The sequence below is a fragment of the Pleurodeles waltl genome, chromosome 2_1 (assembly GCF_031143425.1).
Source record: "Pleurodeles waltl isolate 20211129_DDA chromosome 2_1, aPleWal1.hap1.20221129, whole genome shotgun sequence".
Classification (NCBI taxonomy): Eukaryota; Metazoa; Chordata; class Amphibia; order Caudata; family Salamandridae; genus Pleurodeles; species Pleurodeles waltl.
The window spans coordinates 278109143-278136329 of NC_090438.1; the positions used below are offsets into that span (position 1 = coordinate 278109143).

Genomic DNA, 27187 nt, shown 5'->3' on the forward strand with positions numbered 1-27187 from the left:
CAGTCACAGTATCAGATAATCACCTTTTTATATTCTTGTTCTAAGACCATCAGTTTACACACTACATAAAAACTAGGAGAGCTCAAAAACATTTTTGTTTCGAGCTTGGTGATATGGAATATGTTATTACTACAGACTTGATAGAGCTTATATTGCATCTCTCTCACTTGCAAAAAAACGTAAAACTCTATGGTCTCCTTTTACAACTCATCTAAATACTATTGCTATTTCATATGCATTACCATCAACCTTTGAATGAAGAGGTGCCTAAAGTGTCTAAAGTACCTTGAAAATCTTTCTTTATCAATTCTATTTTCCATACAATTTATAATTCATTCATATACCTATGCACACACACATTTATGTATACATATAAATATATAAATGTGTGTGCACACACATATATATATATATATATGAATATATATATGTATATATATATATTCACTGAAAAAACAAAGGTTAAAGTAACGCTATAGTTAGGTGAAATATCCAGTCATGCCCTAAAGTTTTAAACTCTAAAACACTCAGGAATTCACCTGTTATAGTTATAGTTATCTCAAGTAACTATAACTCGTGCCCCTTCAATTCTCAGTTTTCCTATCAATAACTTCATTGCAAATGTTGCAGTGATAATATCAATGTTGTGATAAAAGATTTCACGAGTCTTGTTATATGTGAGGTAATTAGCAGTGCATAGCGAGGACATAAATTATAGTTACCTTAGGGCACGAGTTATAGTTACTTGAGCTAACTCCAACTATAACTGTGGAATTTCTGTGGTTTTAACAGTTAAAAATGTTATGTTGTTACTGGACATTTCACCTAACTATAATGCTACATAAACAATTTTTTCAGTGAATTTCTAGGTTTAAAAAAATATATAAAGTAATATTCGAGTACAATAAGTAAACCAACCCCCTGCCACGCATGGCATGCAGCCCCCTCCCTGGGCTGATTTTGGCCCTAGGACCCCAACCCCTGGGGCCCAGCCATAATTGTAAGAGGGAAGGGGGCATACAGCCCCCTTCCCTGGTCTAATTTTCAGCTCTGTGGACCCTATCCCCTGGTGCCGGGCACAGAAATTAGGGGGGGGGTCAGACAGCCACCCTCCCTTGGCAGTATTTGACCTGGGGACCTCATCCCCCACGGCCTGCCAGTAAAATGGCCTCCCATTAAAATTAAGGGGAAGGGAGAATGCACCCCCTCCCTCACGGGACCCCATCTCCTAAGGCCCAGCATCAGAAGTAGGGGGAGGAGGGCACACACAACCCCTCTCTGGGCTGTTTTCAGCCTGGAGACCCAATCCCAAAGGTCTCAACTGTATTGTAAAGGGGGAGGGGGCACCCTTCTCTCTGCTACTTTTGGCCACATGTACCCCTTTCCCTGGAGCCAAAGTTAGGGGGACCACATCACTTGGGGTCCAGCCATAATTGTAAAGGGGGATGGGGACACACACCCTCTCCCATGGCCAATTTCAGCCCTGGGGAGACCTCATCTCTCGAGGCCTGGCACAGGAATGGTGGCCCAAGCGGTCCCTGGGTAGGGTGACTAGGTCACCCGATTTGCTAGAACAGTGCTGGGTTTTCACCAGCTGTCCCAGCAGATTTCAGCAAAGTTAGCACATGTCCCGGTTTTTACGATGGCTCCACTGAAAAGAAGGCATATTTTTATGTGTTCCATGGCAGGACCAGTTAGCAGTTCTTATCAGAAAGCAATTTTATTAACACACACATAAGGATGACTATAAAACTTGCATTTAATTTAGTCACTTAGTGCCTTGTTGTTCATGTTGATAAGAGATGCCGGTTGACCCATTCTGGGCCCCTCGGTCAATATAAAATTGTAATTCTTCTTCTATGTTTGCCAAATGTCCAGTTTTTTGGTTTCATAATCTGGTCACCCTACCCCTGGGGCCAAAATCAGCCTGGGGAGTGGAGCTGCGTGCCCACACCCTCAGAAAGTAGCACTGGGGGATGGGGTTCCCCAGGGCTGCACTCAGCCTGAGGTGGGGGGTCACCCCCCCCCAAATATATACATTTGTTCCTTCCAGGATGTGACCAACCAAGGGGGCTTACAAAAACAGCCATGGGAGACTGCAAATTTGAGGCAATTAAAAAAAAAACATTTTGGGCCTAGTCTGGGTCCCTCTAGAACATTACCACCAGACCTAGGGGGTTAGGGTATTCCTATCCTACCCCTAACCCCACCCCTCACTCTTGTGTCGTGTTTTCGCCTTTTTTTTGTGTTTGTGCTTAGGACAAGTCCTGAGTTCTAAAATTGCAGCCACCACTTTCTTGTTGAGGTGGTAGCAGCCAATCAGATCTCAGTTTGTGATTGTTGGGATCTGTGGAGCCTCCACATCCCTAAATATGCAGAGTTTTTGAGCATTAATTGCTTAAAAATAACTGAACGGTATACACCAAAATACTAAAAGCACTCTTTCTGGACCTAGATCTAGCTTTCTGCCATCTTTAGTGTAAATTTGTTCAGCAGTTTAGGCTGTGGCTGTGTTTAAATTTCATTTGGGAAAATGTGTTTTGACACCCCCTGTTTTCTCAGCTTCCACTTGACAAATCACACCGAAACTTTCAATCCACAAATTCGGCAAGAAAGAATACTTTTTTTTAATGTTTCGTGGTGATTTGTCAAACGGCGTCAACGTTGTTAGCAACACAAAAATGCATTTCCTCGGGAAACACGATCTTAGCTTTATATATATATATATATTTTAACAAAAATCATTACACAGCATTAGAGAGGCAATATTTACCAGCTTCCCGTGGCAGGAAAGACGCCTGCACCATCCATCAACTCGAAAGATAATTTATTTTCTTATTTCTTGTGGAGTACAAAGTGCATAGTGCTATTCAAACAAAAATGTATATATATATATGTATATATATATACACATATATACATATACATACATATACATATATATAAATAATACAACAAGGCTTCCATTGGAAGGACGCACACTCAGGAATTCACAAAAAAGAGAGTTTATTAACAGAACGCGTTTCGGCTGTCAAGCTTGACAGCCGAAACGCGTTGTGTTAATAAACTCTCCTTTTTGTGAATTCCTGAGTGTGCGTCCTTCCAATGGAAGCCTTGTTGTATTATTTATATTTTTAACCGGAGTGCTCTGCCGGTTTATGACGCACCACCCCTCAGGGGCCTCTAGGAGCCCGATAATGAGCACTTCTGCAATATATATATATATATATACACATAACATGGTGATTCTAAATGATGGTTGTTTTCTATTTTCTATATAATACTCCATCTTCATTATTACACATGCTTCACTTCTCCTTTACTTTTCAACATTTCTAACTTTTAAATAATTCTCCAATATTCAGTTCTTTTTTTCATTCTTTATCTTCTCTTTTCTTGACTTTTTTTTGTGATAAAGAATTTTTTATTGATTTTTGCAAAAGAAAGAAAGAAAAACCATAATACAAACATCAAAACACGATGCCAACGGGCACCCAACATTGGTTGAACCTGTGATCCCAGACAGCACTTATATTTGAGATGACATGATATTCAGGTGCCTATTGCGGCCTCCCATTTCCCCCATATCCTATTGTATTTATTCGGACATCCTCTAGCCCCATATACAAGTTTTTCACTCTGTGCGCACCAATCCACTCCCCGTCTCCATTCAGCCAATTATGGGGCACTCTTGGCCTTCCAGTTTGCCACTATATCCCTCTTAGCCACTAAGCACGCCACCCCGAAGAAGATTCGATCTGGTCTCCTTAGCTCGGTGTCACCCATGATCCCAAGAAGGAGGGGCAGGGGCTCTCTCTATATATTCTCCTGCAACACCTCAGAAACCTCCCCCAAGACAGCTCCCCAATAGGCTACCATGGCCGGGCAGGTGCATACCATGTGGAAGAAGTCGTCTGTAGGATCTTTGCAGCGGGGGCACTCCGCAGTGGGGCGGAGGCCTGCTCTGTATAGTTTGTCGGGTGTGAGGTATGCTGTGTGCAAAAAATAAGTTTGTATCAGTCTAAGGCGGGTAGCGATCGCCAGGGCACGCGGGGCCATTAGCGCCTCACCCCATTCCATCTCTTCCAGGGGGCCCACCCACCCCTCCCATCTCTGGCGAAGCACCCCCAGGGAACCCGAGGTGCCGGAGACCAGGGTGCGATATATTTGGGAAACACCTCCCCTGCCCAGGCCCCCCATCAATGCCTTGGCCTCCATGGGGCTGCATTCGGGTATGGTTTCTCCCACTTGGATATGTACTGATAAGGCATGTCGGAGCTGGAGGTATCTGTGGAACTGTGTCTTATTTAATGAAAAGTTTTTCTGGAGATCTTCGGAGGATTGTATGTGTGACCCGTTCCAGACATCGCCTAGTGTGGAGATGCCAATGTTATCCCAATTCGGAAACCCCTCCAGGCCCGCCACCTCCACCAATTGCCTCCCCTGCCACAGTGGGGTCTGTTGGGTAAGTCGTCCCCACCACCCCGTCGATTTTTGAGCCGTTCGCCATCCCTGCAGAACCACCCTGGTCACGTCCGGGATGTCTTGAGAGATCGGACCTCCATAGAGGGTGTCCCAAATCCGTGGGTACCCCATCGTTTGGAGCTCCAGTCGGTATGCCGGATCTGTCCACCCACCGCCCATCCAGTCATTAATTACAAGTACTTGTGACGCAAGGTGGTAGTAATGGATATTGGACATGCCCAAACCTCCATCATATACATCCCTCTGGCAAGTTTTGAGTGCTAACCGTGAGCGGGCTCCGCTCCATATAAATTGGCGTGCCAATGAGTCCATTTCCCCAAACCATTTCCTAGGAATGGGATCGGGAAAATTTTGTAGGAGATAGAGGAGCCTAGGAAGGATCATCATCTTGTAGAGCGCTATTCTACCAAGCAGGTTAAGAGGGAGTGTCCTCCAGTGTAGGAGATCACTTCTAATTTTTCTGGTTAACGGTGTAACATTAAGTTCCCATGTCAACTCGGGGAGAAGTGAAATAAATATTCCCAGGTATTTAAAGCTGTTTCTTCGTACTGGAATATTCCGCTGCCAGTCCACACAATCTCCGGAGCGGTGTAGGGGGACCAACAGGGACTTGGCGGAATTCAGGATCAGCCCCGAGGCTTCTGCGAAAAGGCCCAGAATCTCTAGGACGCGGGGGCCACTTTTAGCCGGGTTGGAGATATATAGGAGGACATCATCTGCGTATAGCGCCACACGGTCCTCTGCGCAAGCGGGCCAGGACCAGCCTTCGATCAGGGGATCTCCTCGCAGCAGTATCGCAAGAGGCTCTATCATTAATGCGAAGAGCAATGGGGATAGCGGGCAACCCTGCCGGGTTCCGCGGCCAATAGGGAACGGGTCGGAGACCACTCCATTCACCCGGACTCGAGCTGTCGGTTTGGAATACAGGAGTCTCACTAGGCCTCGGAATTTGGGTCAAAGACCATTTTTCTGCAGGACCAGTTCAAGGTAGGACCAATCCACTGTGTCAAAGGCTTTTTCAAAGTCCAGTAAGAGTAATGCCAAGGGTGTGTGTGACAGAGTCTTGCGATGTGCCAGAGCCAGATGCAACCGCCTAATGCAGTGCCTGGTGCTACGAGTGGGCATAAAGCCACATTGATCAGGGTATACTAGTGTGGGCATTATCTCTTTCAATCTAGAGGGCAGGGTTGAGGAAAGCACTTTGATCTCAATATTCAGAAGTGAGATGGGTCGGTATGCCGAACAATGCCGCAATGGGGGTTGGGTTTTTGGTATCACAACTATCGTAGCTTGGTCACTGCATTTGCTATATAGCTCTGCCGGGAGTCCGTCAGGGCCTGGGGTCTTGCCCGATGCAGGTTGGAAATTGCACTGGTGATCTCTGCAAGGCTAATAGTTTCGTCCAGTCTATCTCTTGCCTCCAGGGAGATCCTGGGGAGAGTGACATCATTCAAGAGGGGAGTCTCTTTCTCAATGGCAGGGCGGGGGTGCATTGCAAAGAGGCGGGCAGTGTAGGAGGCAAAGCTTTGTGCAATTTCAGCAGGTGTCCTGGAGAGGGAGCCCGAGGGCTCTAAAATCTCAGGTATAACCCTGTCGGCCAGAGGGCGAGCGGCCAGCCAGTGCAAGAGCTTCCCATTTTTGTCCCCCCAACCATATATATGGGCTACCGAAGCTCTCCAAATGCACCTAGCCGAGTCTAGCATTATGTGTTTAATTTCTTCTCTAACAATAGTCAGCTGCCTCAGGGCAGTGGCAGACGAAGAGGTCGTTTGTTGGCGTTCCAGTCTCAGGGCCCTAGCCTCCAGGTCAGAGATCTGGGAGTTCCTGTCTCGTTCGCGGGAGCGGAGAAGGTGCTTGGCATGCCCTCTGATGGTAGCCTTACAGGCGGCCCATAATGTTCCCGGGGACCGGACCGACCCCAGATTCAGATCAAAATATTGTGTTAGTTGATTTCTGATCTCATGGGTGTAGTCTTTGTCCTGTAAGTACCATGTGTTTAGGCGCCATACTGGGCGCCTGGAGGGATCTGCTCCACCCAGGCGGACCCGCACTGGTGTGTGGTCCGAGACTCCCCGAGGGAGTATCTCTGTCCCTGTGACGCTCGAGAGTCCAGAGGGGACATGAATACCAGATCTATTCTGGATTGCGTCCGGTGGGCGGCCGACGTGTGGGTGTACCGACGATCCCTAGGGTGCCAGGTTCTCCATACCTCGCAAAGGCCAAGGCTCTCGGTCCAACCAGTCAGAGCCGAAGCCCTGGCTAATCTACTGGCCGTGATCTCGCCAGATAGATCCAAATCGGGATCGAGAACCGCATTGAAGTCCCCTCCCAGCAGGGTGGTCCCCTGGGGCAGTCCCACAACCACTCGGCGAAGCGAGTGCAAGAAGGCATCAAGTCTCGTCGGGGGGGGCATATGCAGATATAAAGTTTATCGGTGTTCCATGAAGAGTCCCCGTGGCCAATACAAATCTTCCCTGTGGGTCGACCTGCGTGGTTGTGATCACCACAGGCAGAGAGCGGTGAAGTAAAATGGCTACCCCTCTAGAGCCCCTGGAGAAGCCCGCATGGTATACTCTGTCATATCCCCCCGTATGAGCATTTGATATTCTTTAATTTGCTGTAATGTTATTTATTATAGTTTTTTTATCTTTAAGTAAATTGATTTTAATGCACCACATTCAAGTTTTTCCGAGGAAGTCCCTGCTGCTGTTCTAAACTAGCAAGATTGAGCAGGCAATTAAAGAGAGTAAGTTGTTTACTTCATATGACTTAGATTATTTTGGATATGTGAGAGCTCAGCCAGTATTTATGTCAGTGTGGGACTTACTCTCCATACATGAATATTCTGATGTCTACATCTTGCTTCATCCAGCTGTTACACACAAATAATGAGTTATGCTACGCACCTTTAACAATGAGTTAATTTTATATGATTTTCCTTCCATTACTGAGTTTATGCTGTTGTCTACCTCCTTGCAACATTAAACAACACAACAGATCCGCTCTCGACCTCCAAGAGTTTGGAAATGGTGATTGTGCCCTATTTGCTCCCTATACATTCCATGAAGGAGGGTCACGCTTGCTATATTTTGGCCCATCTGCTGTTCCATCCTGCGTTGCAATGTATGGATTTCTACCCATACACTGTTTTTTATACTCTTCCCCTACTTTGTTGTTTTTCCTCAAATTCTGCACCTTGCTTGATGCACACCAAAAAACAAATAGCAGAAACTGCTTGAATAAACTTAAACTTATAGCTTAGATAATGGCTGAACATCTGGCATGAAAAAGAGAAGGACGATGTAGGAATCACCGAAACTCATATAATGATGTTTATCAGTGAGCAGAGTTTAGGGGACAAAGATAAACATTTTATGCTTGAAGTATTACTAACTTATTTTCATGAGTCATAACATGCATGCCAACAGGAATACATAGGAAAGAAATTTAGAGAAAAACATTGGGATAGTTAAACTTCTCTGTTAACTTGAATTAGAGTAGAGAGAAATCCAAGGTGGAAAAAGCTAAAATAACACATTGTTTTGCTACAAAAAGTATGGGGCCATTTTATGTAGAGGGTTCATTGCCCTAGTCTGGTCCAAGGTTCACTTTTATCTGGGCATCATAGGCACAGACATGACCAGTTGGCCATATTACAGGTAATGTAATGCCCCATATCAGGCAGGAACTTGTGCCTGCCATGTGGGCACTTACAGCAAAGATCACCATGCCAGCGGGTGCACTTAGAGGATGTCTTGGGGTCCCTGGTTCCCACTTCCCACCTTAGCCCCTTTTCAAGGGTTGCAGTAGGGGAGGCACTGACTGTATGCCACCTCATTTGTGGTGTGCAATCAGTGTAATCCCCAAAAGCTCCTTTCCCTCTGCATCTGTGTTTGCAATAGGGCATGAGGGAGAGACAAGAGGTTCCCCCAAATTCATGGGGCCACACCCCTATGCAAATGAGGGAATGCCCCCTGGAGATCTCGCTAATACACATATAGGGCAAGTGCAATCTGTATTATAGAAGGGACAGTGCAAACATATGCCAACCCTTATGAAATACCAAAGTACAGCACGTGCAAAAAGCAGGAGAAAAAAATACTGTGCCCCAGGACACTTTGTGTAATATTGCCCCCAAAAGTCTCCTGCTCAAATTGTGGGTGTTGGCATATATGGGATAGGAGATAACGAAACAAACATTTGATATTAAACAACATGCCATGTATATGAGAGTATGCTTCACTGAAGTGTAGGATAGAGCCAGGACTGACAGAGTCATTCTGAGCTGATGGGCTGGGGTTTCGAACTTAGTGGTCTTGGGTGGGGGGATAGTGGGCAAAAGGATGCAAGATATAGAATAACATAATCAAGATCCTTTGCGTTCCTAAGAGGTTCACTCCTGGGGTTTTCCACAGAACAGTAGCCAATCCAAAGGGATACAGAAACGTAACTTGTCATTTCCTGCAATTCCACACCTCCTTACAAGAGTAGATGATCGTTTTTGTCAACAGTGCGTGTCTCATAAGGATAAAATGCATTTACTATTACACCAAAGCTTAGGTAATTCTGTTCGATTAGAGGTAAAACCCAGTGGGACAAAGGGCTCCTAAAATGTTTGTTTATTGTTGGGGAGTTGTATATTTTGTATTTGTTGATGTTTTATGTATTAAGGGATATATTTGCTTTATATTCATTATCTTATTATTTCCTTAAATCTCATTTTGCATGGAAGTATAGTGAGTGAAGGTGGATATTACAAGTCAATAAATCATTACATGACATTTCTCATTTTGTTGCAGGGCTCTGTCTGAGGCCTGTTATTGTTGTTTGGATTATGAACCAGGTCTGTGTTTTGTTTTATGACCTATTTGGCTTGTTTTATGCTCAGAAGAAGAGGTATGTTTTGGTTTGCTTTCAGAAATGATAAATATGGACACAAAATGCTTGAGAAGTTAGGTATAATTATGTTATACAGTCCTGTTCTTTCATTGGCTACTGATTTTTGCAGTTCCAAATTCACAATGGGAAACACAAAATCACAAGTAACCTAATGTATATAATAAAATAGGTTTAGCTCACAACTGACATTCATCACCATGACAGCTCTGAGTAGATTGCCAAAATCCAACCCACAAAATGTATCTATAAACCAGACATTAAAATGTGCACGAATCACATAACTATATGCTACTTGTTCATAAGACAAAACAAATCTGATGTACCCATCAATGTTATTTAAATATTAATACATTTTCTTTATATCTTAAAATCTGGTAGCGTATATACCTTGAGTAGTAGCTGGTATTTTGTCAGACGTTGCACTGGTTTAAGAAGGTATGAATCCAGTCCAAGTTTGTGGTCTAACTTTCTTTGGCATTCCTAAACGAAGTAAAAGTTTCAAAGACAAAAATGACACGGGTTAGTTTGCAGCACTTATGAAATGGTCACTGGCTGTGGGAAAAAATCAAATATTTTTGCAGTTCAAGTATTTATCCTGCATTCCAGTCTTTGATAAGAATGTGTTTTATATATTTGTTTGTTAAATGTTTTATGTTGTCAACAGCAGGAATGTATTATTATTTCAGAAATATGAATGTCTTTAAAAACTGTGGAAATCCACCCCATTTATTAGTTGGAGAATTGAAATGTTGGCTTAGTTGGCTGAGTAAAATATTAAGAAAAGTGAGTATACATAATTTCTGCTGGATGGTTTCAGTATCTGATGAATGAAAATACTACTGAGACATACATTTCTTACTACATCTCCATTCAACATAAAAACAGGAATGTTAATCTAAAATTTATTTTATTTTGAGTAATACCCAATGAGGATTTTTGACCCTCTTTTAGATATTACTCTAATTAAATGAATTACCCTTGAGAATTCCTTGTGTTTATAATTACCTATACCCATTTATCTCAAGGGCAGCCAGGCTATGCTATGTTTACAAGACTTTAGTGTGAGGCCCTGATACATATTTTCTATTGATTGAATGATTGCCAAGAAACAAGTCAGTGGAAACAGCATGCCAAGAAGTGAGATAAGAACAAGGCATTCCAATTATATCATTTAATTTATACAGAGTTTTACTTTAAACAGTTACAATAAAATGATGTCACATTATGAAGCAATTGAATTACGTAGTAGAAATAAATGTTTAACAGCAAGGAAAACAACAACAGAGTATGCAAAAAACCAAGAGGAAGGGGAGGAGTGTTTTATTGGTTAGGTGCTTGGAGACAAATGTCACTAAGTGATTCATTAGGAGTTCGGCGGACGGTTTTCACCGTCCACCGAACTTCCGATGCGGAGGTTGCCGCCATACAGGCTACCTCCCCGCCTGACCCATTAAGAGTTGGCAGGGGTAAACCTTGGTTTCTGCCTGCCAGCCTAGCGGGAAACAGGCTACAGTATTGTCTCCAGCTCGAAATCGAGCCAGCGGCAATGCTGTAGCAAGCACGGAGCACCAGGGTGCAAAGGAGGCAATGAACATTGCAATAGTGCTGGGAAGAGGGCCCCCCTGCACCTGTTCTCTGCCAGCCTTTTCATGGCAGTGTTACTGGCAGAGAACGAGATTGTATTCCCTACGGCAGTGCTGCTTGCAGGGCTGTCCTGGCGGATTAATATTCCTGCCACCGCCGGGACCCAAGATCCTGGCAGAGCTGGCGGTTCCCTGGTGGTCAGACTGCCAGGGTTTAAATGTGGCAGTTGTAATACCGCCTCACTTGTAATGAGGGTCTAAGTGCCATTCACAGCAGGTGTTTGATCTAAAGCCACACAGACAGGTTAAGCAGAGTGTTCCCTTCCTCCCAAGAATGGTCCTTCTACTCTGCAATCTTCAACATTCTTTGCCAAATGAAGGCCTTCTCTAGACCTATTTACCTCTATGAAGATTGCTTGACATTCAGGGTTTTGCTCCTGCTTGCCAGTCTCCTGGACTGGGGGTTGAATTTTCTGACTCTACATTTGTCTCATTATCTGCTTTAAGCCTTCTTTCTGATTCTATTAATTCCTCAGGTAATAATGAGGATTCAAGAGAAACTAGAAGCCATGATTGTAGCAGTTGTCTAATGGCCACACAGATCCTATTGTTCCCTTATTCTGCCCATAACTACATTTCTGGTTTGGCAAATTTTTGTAGTCCCCTTCCATCTATTTTTTTCTGTAGTTTATATAGAGCGAACTTGACCCAAAGGTATCAGAGCACTTTACATGAGCACTAGATTACATTACGCAAGGTCAGAGTTTTTAGGCACGTAGAGATTAGATAGCCTAGAGTCATAGGATGTTGAGCTAATGCCGGGACTCAAACTTTGTTCTCCAGTTCCAAATTGGCTGCTTTTGTTCTTTGGCCACATCTCCTTTCTACACTGGATATCTATTTATTGGTTATGGGTTATGAGATGGTACACGTTTGAGGGTTAGGAGGATCAGGCAGCAGAGCAGGGGGAAGACACCTAGGTGAAGGTATTCAAAATTATAGGCATCCTTCTACATTGAAGGACTATTTTTGTAATTGTAGACATTTTCCGCACTGTTGTTCTTTGCACTAGATCTTCCTCTTTAGTGTGGACTTTTTACTTTGGGAAGAGGTTTGGGAAGGGTTTGTTCCCTAAAAGTTCAATTGTGAATGATTAAAGATTTCAATGAAACATGGGGAGCTCTTGGAGAGGAGGACTTACTTGTTTCCTATCTCTGATAGTGGTTTTCCTTTCTCTCCCTGTGGTTAGCATGATCTCTACATGGGATCTTCCTTTGATTTTAAGCTTTTTAAGGGGCTCCCTTTTCCACCTAACAGCTCTGTAGATTTAAAATGTTTGACTATGAAGGTGTTATTTCATATGGACTTACCTACTTATCTATGCTTGGCATATTGTACAGGCACCCTTTACAGTATTTTGGATAATAAGGACATACTCTAAGCTGATCTAGATTTTATTCCAAAGGTGGAAATCTTGGCTCACAGAGGTCAGGAAATTGTGTTATCTGTGCTTGTTCTTTATTCTTCTTCCCCAGATGAGCAATTTTTGTACATATAAGCATCTTTTTGATACCTTTGCAATTATAGGGCAAAGCTATGAGGTTACTTCCTTGCCTACCAGTAATTTGAATAAACCTACTATTACCCTTACCTGTTCTTTGGCTGGGATTCCTTTTCCGGAGAGTAGATTCACTCTTGATTGGAAGCCTACTGGATCATGGAGCTTCTTAAAATGAATACAGGGTAACAATTTGAGCTTCTTCTCATACTTTTCTTCAGCTTTCTTGTCTGCAGAAACTCATCTTTAGAAGGTCTTTCTGTTGTTTTTGGTCAGAGAGATTACTTTTCTATCTGGTTTTGTGTATGTTACTAATAAATTCACTGGGTGTTGCATCATTGGTTACTCTTTTGTGTGGTTTGTATTAATTTTGAATTCTGGTTGCACTTTGGTCTGCCTTATATATTAACTGGGACAAGGACCAGGGATGGAAAAGGAATGTAGGGGTGGTGATCCGATTACTCACCTGTAACCTTTATAATTCTTAGTCCTACTCTCCTTCACCACAGAAATTAAAAATCACCCACCCAATCTAGAAGATCACAATATCACTTTTGAATCCTAGGTTTCTAAATGGAGGCCATGATTTCCATGATCATTCAGACTACTTAGTTGCAAATTCCCCTTTCACTTAGGTTTTCAACCAAGCGCCAAAAGCATGTATACATAGTCAGATCAGTAGACACATTTTGAACACAGCGATAACAGAATCCGGCATTTGGCAAAGTAACCTGACAGCAGCGATAAAAAGGTTACATTAATGGAATTCCTAAAATAAATCAAGAACTGGCAACCAAAAACGAATTTTGAAATAGTATGATTTAAAATATACCCTTGGAATAGATTGTAAAATCTCTCATTGGTTTGAATTTATGGGAAGCCCTTATGTTATTTTTGTGGCATGGATGACCATGCATTCAATTAATTTAATCAGCATGTGTTCATAATTTTCTTTGGAATGCACTGCAAGTGTTATGTAAACACTGCTTTCTATCCTCATATTACAATATAATTCATAGCTAAAGTGATAATTACTAGGATCCTGTCAAGACTTGAGTGCTTGGAATGATATTTCAATTGCATTTGCTTTAATAGAAAGCCAACGTATGTCATATTGATATATATCCTAACAATAGTATGAACTGTATTGTTTATTCATGAACCTTAGTAGATGAACAACACAAATAAAAACAAGCATTTTCAATGCAATGGGTCTCCCATTTGCTCAAGTTAGAGCTATTGGCGTTGTAAACTCCTAACCGGACTTTTCGCGCCACACAAATGAAAAGGAAAAGAAAATGCAGCGCAATCGCGCTATGTAAAATGCAGCGCGATCACGCTGTGTGGAAAATAAAGAGATAAAGTAGCCCAGAAACCATGCTGAAAACATCGTGCCTCGTATGTTTTTTGTAGTTTACTGGTGCTGTGTAGGTGGGCTAAACACCGGAAAAGGCATGACGTATGCAAGGTGAGTGAGGGCTCTTGCTCCAAATATTTTATATTTCCGGCTACCTGTTATCTTCAGAGACACTTTGTATGGAACTGTGTACACCCTTTTTGATGACGTATGCATGCCTTTCACAAATGAAAGCAAGCAAATTTTAAAAGGCAAGCTCACGAACCAATGAAAGTGACTTATGTGACATGGGCGTGTTTGGAAGCCCAAAAAGAGATTACAGCATGGGATGGAGCGCTTTGCGCTGGCCCATAACAATTATAAATGAGAGCTCTGAATACTGTTTAAATGCTGCATTTTGATTGGCTCATAGCCAACTGATATCTAGATTAATAGCTAGTACCAAGACATGCCTCATTACACTATCTCTACACCTTCTACATAATGGGTGTGAAGATCACAGAGATCTAATAAAAAACTAGAGTGTTCACCTCACTCATAGAATTTGCCTACACTGAGAGACCTGCTCCTTGTAAAGACAGCTTTACGTTTTTATTTTTCAGAGCAAAGACTGAATATCTAAATGAAATTAGTTTTTTTTTATCTATGCTTCTACCCATTTTTTAAATAAACAAGTACCAAAAAACATTTCTCTCCATGTGTTTGTGGTATATATTTAAAGTGTTGCCAATCTGGAAAACTGCGCAGTGCCTGCAAGTTGTCGCTGTATTTTAAAACATTTGCCTTTTTATTCTTTCTCATTGGGTATTTATTTGAAACTATATATTAATCAATTCACTTTGAATATAGTCGTCTATAAATAGAACAAAGATATTTATTTAGAAAATAAATGCATATATTTTAAACATATTTTATAATGTAATTAAAATTAATTCACAGTGAAAATGATTTTAAAGGCAGCAAACAGCTATGCAGGGAAAAGCAACTACTGGAAAAAGTAAGTGGGATATGTAAAAAGAAAAAACAAATCGTCAACAGCAACTCATTTGGAGGGTCTCACTAGCTACAGGAACACAAATATATTCATGTTAAATAGGAGATATCGTCACCTCCACCTACAAAAATTTAATTTATGTACCTAAATAGAAGATTACAGAACCTTCTACAAAATGTTTCTATTTCAAAAGTAAGAGGTACTGAGTAAATGAAAGGTTGAGTAATGTAAGGAAACGCGTGTGGGTGGGGATGTTGAATATTTGTAAGGATCTGTCACATTAACTAAAATTATGACATAAATTACTTAAAAGCCATTCTTCCTCTCAAATTTATAAACAACTGATTTTGCATCTGTTTAACCCTGCAATGTTCATTTATTTCTACCTGCTCTATAGGAACAGCTTTACATCCAGTAGATCTTATTATAGCAAAATGGCTTTCAGGCATGTCTCAAATCTGTCATGAATATAGCTTATTAGCATTTTAGCAGTTAATTAGACCTCCGTAGTGAAGCTGAAGTAGAAGACAAAAAAATCAATGTTGTGAATTTTAAGCCACATTTTAAGGATCTGATCTACAAAATCATTATTATCCAAGGGGGAGAGTTTGCATTGGCCAGAGTGGACTAGTGCCTCTGGCTGTATCTCTGACCCCACCCCAATCAATAACTACCTGAGAATGCACCCTCCTTTGAATAATATTGTTTAAATATTTGTAGATATGCATTCTGTTTAGTAATAATCGTATGTAGTGAAATTATTAATAGTCAAGCTACTCTAAATGTTAAAAGGTATATTTAGATGATTTAATTTTTCTATCCGAATGTTATAAGATTATATTTTGATACATAAATGTGCTGTTTTCCCCATGTGACAGGGTTTAATTGCATTTGGAATATACTCCATTTGTACTACATCCGGTTTCTCCTGAACGGTTTGCTTTGGAGCTTGCCATTGCTTCACATTGGTTTATGTTCATACTATCTGAAGTTACTTTTGAGTTGTCTCCCTTTCCCTAGGTTGTCTTCCTTAAGGGCCTTTCAGACAAATGTCCTGAAGATGACCCCTGTTAAGTAAACCATTGCGGTCAAGACATCAATAAAATTCTCTATTAGCAATAAGGACTGCATTTTTTTTCTCCAAATAAAGCATATATATATATATATATATATATATATATATATATGTGTGTGTGTGTATACACACACATACACACACACATACAATATATGGCCTCTACGGAATAATTCAATGAACCACACATTTAAGGCAGCCTGTTGTAGATACCAAAGTTATTATTCCCATTGAATATACATTAATTGTTACCTGACTTCTCACAATTTATAGTGCTCGGTCTCAAAATGCACTGCGCTGCTATATTGTTATTTATTTTGAATATTTTTTCAGAAATTAATATTGTATAAATTGCGAACTACTCGTGGTTTCTTTCATTATTTTAACAATGTTTGGTTGTTTTGAATAATTTGTATATTTCACCCAACACCCTGACCAATCCCCTCCCCCCACCCAGAGTGAACTATTAATGCTTGATTTGGCATATATGCTGTATAAGTACTCCTGCATAGAGTACAGCTGCCAAACTTGTTATTGGTGGAACGTACTGTTGGCACTACCTATGGGACTCCTCACCTTATTGTGGCAGAAGGCTGTGATGCAATTGGCAATACCCATATTAGATTGGGTTTAGCTCCCGCTCAGGTGCCCAAAACCACAAAATTGTGATAGTCAGATAAGGGGAACAGGTTGGACAGAGTCTGAGCTAGCACAAAACTCTGCTGCAGTCTATTTTTATTATGCTAGATGTGAATGGCACTTGCACCACTCATTACAAACCGGTGGTACTCTACACTTATTTTAAGAAACATTGGCTTAGGGTTCTTCAGCCATTTACAACGTTTACTGTGTTTCTTTCAGCCATTTCTATGAGACATGTTTTTTTCCAGTATCACTTTATTACTTTTCATGTACACACCTTTGAACAACCAACAGGGTGTTTTAGTGTCATCGTCTTTCTATTGTTGGCTGTGTCCTTCTGTCTTCATTTGAATGCATGTGGGACTATTCTATAAACCATCAATGTCACATCTTTCTGCTGTTTTTGATGGATATGCTTCCCTCATATGACCCATACCCATTGTTTGTAACATGAAGATTGGCCAAAATAAACAATTTTTTCTCTCATGAACATGCATTGCGGATTCAGGGAGTACGCACTTACCAGGTAGGAAGACTTGTTAATCTACTACTTTGATCAAATGTTAGTGACGTGGACATTGCAAACTGCCATCCCTTTTCTCTACTACACACGTTTATAGCATCTTAAATTAATCTCTTAAACTTTGACCACAATATAATATAATAAATTGAAGTCACTAATCCTACACCTGGTGACCTTATCTTGTGTCATAGTTGTCATCTCTGATTCCCTTTCGTATACCGATACGATGGCACTATAACTTAAATGCAGTATTCAGCAGTGTTCTATCAGGCGAATTGATTACAGATGTTCTGCAGGTCTGTTTTTCTTTCTACAGCTTTTGGATGCATAATGTTTGTTTTCCATCACAAGGCCTGGTTTATTGTAGTATATGTATGCACATGATTTTTTCTTTAATAATTAGTTGCCTTTGACAGATGTCCCTTAACAGCATTCTGTGACTAAGCTGCTGATGTGTAATGGGTTGAAACCCCTTAACCCCATACTTTGCTGATGACCTCTCAAGATTCTTATAAATATAGCTGCAGTTTAGTACGGTCTTGACAAGCCCTGAAGGCCTTCTTACATTTGATTATTTTAAGCATGATTTTTTTTACCCAGTTGAGTTATCACTTTCCTTTGAAATTATTTTGTATCATCCATCTTTCCTCCCACCACCTATAGTATTGTTTTGAAGTACATTAAAGTGCACTAGACTGTGAAGTAGTTCTGGTGGTGTGCCCCTTATTATCCCCTAAGCCCCACAAGTGTATTAATGAAAATTTAAGTACATAAATCGTGAGGTACAGCCAACTAGGGCATTCACCGGTCTGGAGTCCTATAACGACTGTCTATTAAGGATACTTGATCAAATCTGACTCTGGTCTGGAAGTATATGCAAACATTTCATCCTATCAGAAGTGATAAGTCTAAGCAACTGGGTGAGGAATGTGATAGCGAAAAAGATGGAAGCAGCTTGACCAGTGCATGATATAAGTGCTCTGCCTAGAAAAGCATTTGACCTCTCCTAAAGAATGCTAGTGCCGATGTTCAAGTCCAGCATCAAGTTCAAAATGGGTGTGCAAGAGAAAACTTGTCCTAGGGAAAGAGCAGCACAGCGCATCACTGTCTATTGCCAAGAGAGAAATGCAGCAGGTATACAAAGCCAATCTGCTGATGGATAGATTTCGGAAGGCAGGATCCTAATGCATTGAATCAGACCGATTATTTTCCATATGTCTATCATGTTAAAATCTCTATGTATGTTTATCCCTAATGTGTAGTGTTTCTACATAATACTTCTACGTATTTTCCTCACACTAGAGAGAGCAAAACCAATTAACTAATCTCTCCAAAACTCAGCAGCAACCACCATCCTAGTAATCTTCAAAGATATCTCCTACTTCGACATTCGGACCTCTGACACTACTATGAACTCCCAAATTACCCTTTCCAAACTCTTTCCTCCTCTAGCCATCCTTTATCCTATTTATCCAACTAACAGGATCCCTGACTGCTCCAAAACGTCTTTTACTATAAACTCCCAAATAAGTTTTTCTAAACTCTTCCCTCCTCTATCCATCTTTTATCCTATTCATCCAAGTAACAGATTAACATGTCTACTGCTCATACCACTCACAGTAATAATTTACATTTCCCTCTACTAATCCACCACTAATCTACTTTTTTGGTTTCAGGGTAGTGTGCTACTTGCCGAAAAGCACTTCAACGCATCGTCAGGGGTAGTAAGCACTGTATAAATACAGTTACAATTGACATGAGGATTTTCAGGAATGTATACTCGTATAGTACTTTTGTTTAGAGTTCATGATCTTTTAAAAACAGTCCCTTTACAAATTGAGAAAAGATTTCAATGATAAACACTGGGCTAGATGTACAAAAATGTAACTTTTGCATTTCTTAAATAGCAACTTCATAGAAATCGCTATTTAACAAACAAAAAATGCAATGTACTAAGATACCGATTTCCTAACAGTGATTCTTAAAAAGTAGGAATTGCTAACAGGAAATTGCTATTAAGAAATCCCATTGCATTTGAGTCAATGGGCCGCTTTTGCATTTCCTAAATAGCAATTTCTCATAAGGATATTGCTATTTAGGAAATGCAAAACCAAGGATGGCAATGGGCAAAAATCCCCCCTTGGGGCACCCCAAAAATAGGGGGTGCACCTGAAGAATTCAATATGCCTACGGGGCAGGTGTGTGCTCTATTGAAATTAAAGCGCTTTGGGGAGATTTTTGAAAATTGCACCTGGTGTCGATGGTAAATTGCATCTCTTAAATGCCCAAGTCACATTTAGGAAATGCGTGGTACATCAGAATAGGAATCGCAGATGGGAAATCCCTATTTGCGCTTTCCTATTCTGGGAATCACAAATTGCAATTTCTACAGGGTAGAAATCACAATATGCGATTCCTTAAAGGGCTTTGTACGTAAAAAAAGCCCAGTTTGCATTTCTTAAAGACCTAAAATAGTGATTCAGACCATTAAGAAATGCAATCTGGAATTGTACATCTAGCCCATTGATACATTTAGTTGGATGTAAGAAAGTGATTAAAAGATGAAAAGTGAAGAGAATATAACAAATTTCAATTCAATTTTCTAGCTGAAAATATTGGATGAACCGCAATAACTTGCATTTTGTGGTATTATTTACAAGTCCCTTTATATTTCTAATGTCATAATTTAACTCAACAATGAGTAATGAGATACACTAAGATTTATGGTTGGCTTGTTTTTGCATAGTTCTCCCTAAACTCCTCCTTAACCTTCCTAATCTCATCACATTCAGTTGTAAGTATTCTCACATATTCCAGCCACTCCCCCAGGGTCCTCCCACATTTACTCCTAAACCGTATATCCAAGTGTGCAGAGATATCCGCAAAGAAAAGATCAGCGAGGTGGGGCTAGAGGTCTTTGCACATAAATTTGTCAATATTTTGTAGTACTATTATTGTGCTATTACTGTACTACAAAGTGCAGTTTGTGAATAGGTCCCATAATTTGTTTTCTTCAGAGCAGAACAAGAAAAGTATAAATCACAGTCATGACAGCACACAAGATAAAGAATGATGGGGCAATCCCAGATAGGTCTAAGAGCTCAGGATTAAACAGATGATGTTATACTAAGGATTGTGCATTCTTTTTTCAAGAAGACTGCTTATTCCTCGTCCTTAGCAGTACTGTACACATGAGGAGGCACTGCAGTTGGATAAACTATGGTACAACAAGATAGCGGAGAATGAGGTGAACTATATTGCCAATGTGAATGATTCAAACCTGAATGCTATTTTAAATACTGAGGGCAACTGGGGACAACCCAACAACCACACCTGGTTAATAAATAAAGCAAACATGTACATGTGAGTTTTTCTTCCTGGTGACACAGATTTGTTTGAAGTGAAAGGACAGCTGCAAAGTGATCAATGAAAGGCTGTGTTCTGTAAGAAAGTACTGCTTCCAATATCAAGGTAGGCAGTACCTGCATATAGTAGTTAGGCTAATTTATGTACATTTTGTATTGCTGGTTGAATGCAATCACCAGGACAGGAGTCATGGGTATAAGGGATTTAACTATTAATAAAGAAAGCCTGTGTACCTACCACTTATATCTGTGCTGGACCAACCAACGTGAATTTCTTGTTTGTTTTTATGTCCAACGTCTCAGTTTAAAAAAAAAAAAAACAATAAACACACTCTAGAAATTCAAATACAAATGCTATCATGTGGTCAAATTATTAGTTTGTGATGCATAATATGTCAAATGCACCCATTCATCAGCCTGGAAACACACATAGGCCTTGCTACATCTCAAAATACTTTTTTAAAATGTGCATACATTCCACACAAAATGCAGATTTGATAATTGTACCGCCTTTTTACAATTCTACAAGATAAACATTTCATTGCAGTACACAAAAAATATCATACCTGGAAAAAAGCACTGTCTGAAAACTGTCTCCATAAGGATTCCGAACGGGGCTTGTTCTGACAATATTTCTCATACATTTGAAAATCTTTGCGCTGTAACGAACACAAGAACTGTAAAATGTAAATGTTTCCTAATAGTTATTTTTCACACAAGTAATAATATTACAATAAGGTGATAAAATGGCATATCATGTTTTAATCTTATTGTTACAGTCTCCTCTTTGCTCGTATTAATAGTATATCATCATCACACAATATATAACATTCACATGGTTATGTGTGCATTATACATTTTTCTATGAATATGAAACTGATAGAAATACAATCGTACAACTTTAAGTAGAATATAAAATCATTTCTCTTAATCTCTTTCTGGGCAGATTATAGGATGGTAGTGATGCAGGTCAATAGTTATCCAATTATAGAGCTTTAAACAATTGTATGCATTTTGCTGGATGTTCCTTAGACAAAATATTTATGGTGTATTATGGACTACCACCCACTATCCCCCACTGAATCTTAAACTGAATCCTGAATCACCTAAATGTTTATATCATTTGAAGGTTTAGCATCAGCCTGACTAATCCAGTGCTTAGTGAACAGAGTTTGCAGGTCATGTATTGAAACAGAATTCTATAATTGTTCTGCGTGGAATGGTAAGTGACTTCAGGCCTGCACATAGGCTCACAAGGATATTCCCCTTCTTGTCTCCTGTACCTGCTGATGGAGTGAATACTGTGAGCGCCTGTTTTGCTCAACCACACCAGTATGGTTGCCTACATCACGCTTGCCTTACAGACATAATAAAAATGTCCTCTGCAAGCACAAACATATCTTCTACTGTGTTAGAGCTGGCTACAGTGGGGATGAACGAGTGAGAGAATACAAAGGGTATTGCGGCAGAAATGGGAGCAAATGCACAGCCCGGCAAGGGCTTACTGCCCCACATGACATATTTCACTATAACCACCACAAATATGGAGGTGAATATTCAGTGACAAAATTGACCGATGAATATTTGTAAGGAATTTGAGCTTTGCATGTTGGACACATCCAATGAAATCTGAAATATTTTCTGAAGACAACTAGAAATTGCATTTTGATTAAGATCCAATGTTGTAACAATTTTAAGCAGAAAGTTTAAATGAGTTCTGTGAAATTCGATCAAGCAAATAATGCCTAATTCTTTCCTCATTCGGTTAGGCAAAGTGATTTCCACCAAGAAAACTCTTGCCCAGGTCTGATATCTCAAATCTAAGGAGTGCATGGTCTGAGATCAAATCAACCATGAAAGCACTTTTTAATCTCAGAGGTTGGAGTTAAATCCTAATACGAGAAAATTTATGGAAATCCTTCACTACAGAATGTGAGACAAGAGTTTCCTGGTTGTGCTTGGTGTAGCGTTAAAATACTGCTGTGTGATGTAAAATAAGATTGTTGTACTGTTGAAGAGCAATGTACATGTGATATTTAGGACCTATTAATGCTCACATGCAGTTTAGTTTAAGTTCTTGATTTGGCGCAAGGAGCAGTGTTGTTATAATGCGCATCTTGGAAAAAAAAGTCAGGTGTCCCAGGCAGTCCATCACTGGTGGAATACCAGGATATTTAGTTCTGGCTAGTCAGGGCTCAGCCTATAAATAAGTGCAGTTTTTAGCATATACAAAAGTTTCATGGAAGGTAATGAAAATCACTCCACACACCTCTCATCCAATTAGTTTGTTTTTCAAGAAATATATTTAGGATTTAAAATATTTAATTTACTGACTACAATCAAATCAAAGAAATGGAAACACTGTTCCAGACAGTACAGATATACACCACTGTCCATTAAAATGAAATCTCATGATCAAGTAAGCATGATGAGCAAAGCGCTAGAATCATGGGTCCCAAAATGATTTTTATATACTCTCTGCAGGCATCATTATGTGCGAAGACAATGCACACTGCATATCCAAGCTTAAACATCCCAATGATAGAAATAGAATGATTGCAAACCTTGGTGAATGTGTTCAATAAATTCTGAAAGGATGTGCATATATGGAAGAATCAAAGAAATCTCCACAACAGAACCTCGCAAAAGTCCTGTAGCATGATATTTGGTAGAATAAGCTCTATCTATAAGCACCAATGCTATTAGCGTAGACAATCAAATGTTTGGACCTTAGAGTCAGGCTGCCAGATTCAAGAAAACGGGGTCACTGTGGTAGATTCTGTCCTTATCCCAAGATAATGATACGGGGTGGGCCAGAGTAGTAGGCAGTACCTTATGAACATTTGACGAAGATCCAGAAATCTTTTCTGCTTCACCCATATGGGCATCTGCAGCATTTAGTAGTATGATGCCATCAATTTGGCAACTACACAGAGCATGAGGGTGAGAGGGAAAAGGCTAAAAAATGCTCCTTTCAACTAACTGAAATGCATCTTCAAACACGTTTCTGTGGACATCTGGATGCATAGCAGCTGCGGGCACTAATGCAACTAGTTGCAAGCAATGGTGAGCCCCATTAACAAAAAATAGAGGCCATTATTAGTAGATTAAGATCCTACTGAACAGCATTTTTCAATATTCTCCTTAAGTCTTATGTCCTTACACTGCTTACACGTACATAGAATGTATTAGGCAGGCATAGCAGTGTGAGATATGGCAGCCCATGCCCACAGTTGTTTTGCCTCTCTATAAATGGTTATGGGAGAATCCATGAAAACCTGAGGACCCATGGTTACTTTTCTCTTCTGAATGTGACAAGTTGCCTTACTTAGTCACAGGAGTCGTAGCGTGTAGAACATGGTTTCTATGGTCTGCCTGGTTTTATTTTTCTGGCAATTTTACCAAGATGTTTAACTGCTTCAGACTCACTTGCTTTGCAACCATTACCAATCAAACATTTGATAGTCATGTGCAGTTCTCAAGTGATTAATGAAAAAGAGAACCCCAATCGAACCAGGCTGAAATGACATATTAAAGGAACCTTTCAAACCTACAATAGTTGCATAGCTCTTTGGATAAAAAGTGAGAACTCAATTCACACCCTATGTATAGACATTACTATCCTCAATGAGTTTTGAATAGGATTTAAATCTCCCCATAATACTGAATCAGTCACCACATCAATTATGGATAATGTATGCATAAATGGTAGATGGTGGCATACACCATAGATTGGATGAGTGCAGAGTGAAGCAACTGCACACGCCTGGTTTAACTTCTTTCTTGCAGGGAGACTATAGGCCTTAGCCTTGGCCCTTACATCTCTATGTGAAACATATTTGTTACTAAACTTTCTCCAAAAAGGTTAGCCTATCTTAGTGATTGCATTCTCTTGAATTTTCTTGGAAAACAACCATTCCCTAGTAGTATGTGATAAACTCTTAGTGAAACAGCAATGACTTCAAAAAGTGGCAGTGCATGTCCTTTATAACCTTCACTTGTGAGGCCATGTATACCAAGCCCAAAGAAGCCCACATTGGCAATAAGTAAGGAACCATGTTCAAGTTGTTCTGCCTTGCTCACAATGTTGTCGGTTCATTTTAGCGCCTTGCTTGGGCACACCTATTTTAGCCTAGGCCTGTGGCCTTTTACCTTGTTATGTGCTTCATTTTATTCATTCATTTTAATTCATTTTCTAGCATGGCTTTTTTTTAGCAGGATGTTTTATTTTTCTAATCAGCTGCTATTCTGCAAAAGTGTTGTTAGTTCTTTCTACACAACATCTCAAGCTGTACCTCTGCTAAAGGATGTACATGAGAATTTATCTAGTATTGATGTCACAAGAGTGTTGAGCCAACCTTCGACACTTAGACACACTACCACGTCAGGCCTGTTCTCACAACACAACATGTTTTGTTATAAAAACATCAAACAGGACAGTGAAGGTCATTCCAGCCAGAGAAGCCATCTTATGCTGTGTGCCACTTCATTGCAAATTTGCTGACCTCATCCATGCCTCTACAGCCAACCGAGGAGATGACGGACAGACCCCTGTCTTCAAGTATGGGGCCGGGTGTTCCTACCATGGACTAGTAGGAGCAGAGAGGGTCTATCACTGCTATGCTCTCATGTAGATGCTAGAAGTGCAGGTAGGGATCTGTAGGCACATGTTTATTTCAATATGCTGAGATTGTTTATCTGTTTCTTGTGGGCATAATTCTAACTGTGATATGTTTTATCCTCCTAATAATCGCAGCTCATATTTTTTTATCATAGATTGCAGTATTTTCAATAAATACATTGAAAACCGTCCTGCATCTCTGTCTGCCTACGTGTATGTACAAAACCTGTCACACAGGTTAGGTAACTTAAACAATGATGGACCTATATGGCCAACATTGGCTACATACACACCACAACCCAATGTATAAGCTATGCAAACAGCTGAAGTACATACATTATATAATGACCTTGTAGCTATATATAGATGCCTAGTACAATTTGCAAAGCGGACTTTAAATACCACCGCAGTGAGGGCTACTCCAGATTTAGATCAATTGGCCATTACAGGAATAAATCCACAAACTGTCCATTCAGTAATGGGAAAAGCACCCACTGAGCAGGAAAAGATCCCGTTCTGGGTTTCACAAAATACAAACCAGCTGGAAGCAGTGTTTCCCCATACAGGACCTCAAGATAAACATAGAATTCTCACAATGTGCTTGTCTTTTGGAATGGCTCTCCCTATGGAGGATTTTGCCACTTGGGGCACAGTCATTGCTGCAATATATACCACCACACATGATACACTGACACTTGCAAATCTTCAAATGTGTTAGAATTGAGTCAAAATGAATACAGGGCAGCCTGATCTTGGGGATAAAAGTGATGCACAATTTTGACACAGTCTCCTCCATTATTTTAAGTAAGATTAAAGGGGAAGCTGTAGCACTGGCAATATGCCAGAGGCTCCAGGATGTTCCTCAACGGGATCAGGAACAGGAGCTGCAAAGAATATTTGCTAAACTTACATTAGTATAGGTCAAGATAGTCTGAGGGCCAGACCAACTAAACCACATTTACAAAGTACTTCTGGTAAGGAAAGTACTAAGCAAACACAAGAAAGCTAAAAAAATGCTGGGATGAACAAAAACGTAATCAAGATAGAAGAAGCCAAAGAGAAAATCTTGACATTCAGAGACCTCAGAAAAAAGATATAGCCTTAGAAATAGGGAAACTGTAAAAAATCACCCATCTCATTACTTCCGGAACACAACAGATAAATAGAGTGAGAGGAGAGTGGTCAGATCACGGAAGTGACTACGTGAAGCCAAAAAGGTCTCACAATGTTCTTCAGAAATCTTTATGAAAAAGGAAGAGAAACGTCCAAAACAAAAACCCCAATTTAAAAAGGAAAAGGTTGTAACTATTTTGGCTAAACATGCCAAAACATTGAGAACATTACTGAAGAACAGGATGTGGGCAGAGACTCTGCTAGACAGCTCAGCAGAAGTCACAGAATGATGCCAGAATCTCATAGATCTTTTGATGCGACACAGACTAATGAGTTCCTTGAAGTCGAAACAGCAGACAGGAGTGTCTCACCACCTGACAATTTACAAACTAAACATCAGATTGAGGGAGACATTGCGTGCACCATTAAAGTAATCTTCTGGAGAAGACTAACACTAAATTATGACATTTTATTACCAGAACAAGATTGACCACCTGAATTCATCTGTGTACTCCCACAAGGGGAAGATGTCATTTTGCCTTCTTTTTCAGTCCTAGTTCCAGGTGCAGTAAAAGCAGCTAACGCAGCAGATTGGGCTTTGGAGCAAGCGCCAGCGCGGTACCGCAACCATGTAGAGTGGGATAAAGATTCCCCCTACAATGGTATTCCAATAAGATCCACACCACAGATCCAACCTCAGTATACTTTTAAGCATGAGGCCAAAGCATCAGTGAGAGAAATTCTCACACAAGCTGAGAACCAGGGAGTAATTGAACCCTGTGTCCCTGAAAAATGTAATATTTTGTTTCCTGTAGCAACACCTGACCATTCATATAGAATAGGGTTAGATTACAGACACTTAAACAGTCATATACGCGCATTTGCAATACAAAATTCACATAGGACAGCAGTAGTAACCAACATTGTATGCAAAAAAAATACAAAACAACCTTAGGTATTTCCAGTGGTTTC

At 40.4% G+C, this 27187-nt stretch overlaps 1 protein-coding gene across 3 annotated transcripts in view; it reads right to left on the reverse strand.

The window, feature by feature from the left end:
* MCF2 (MCF.2 cell line derived transforming sequence) overlaps positions 1–27187 on the reverse strand; it is a 795890-nt gene that overhangs the window by 136546 nt on the left and 632157 nt on the right. For all 3 annotated transcript variants that reach the window (XM_069212449.1, XM_069212451.1, XM_069212450.1), the window contains 2 exons: positions 21048–21140; positions 9772–9864 (listed from right to left, as the gene is read on the reverse strand). In XM_069212449.1, coding sequence (XP_069068550.1) covers positions 9772–9864; positions 21048–21140 — 186 coding nt within the window. The remainder of the gene's footprint in view (positions 1–9771; positions 9865–21047; positions 21141–27187) is intronic.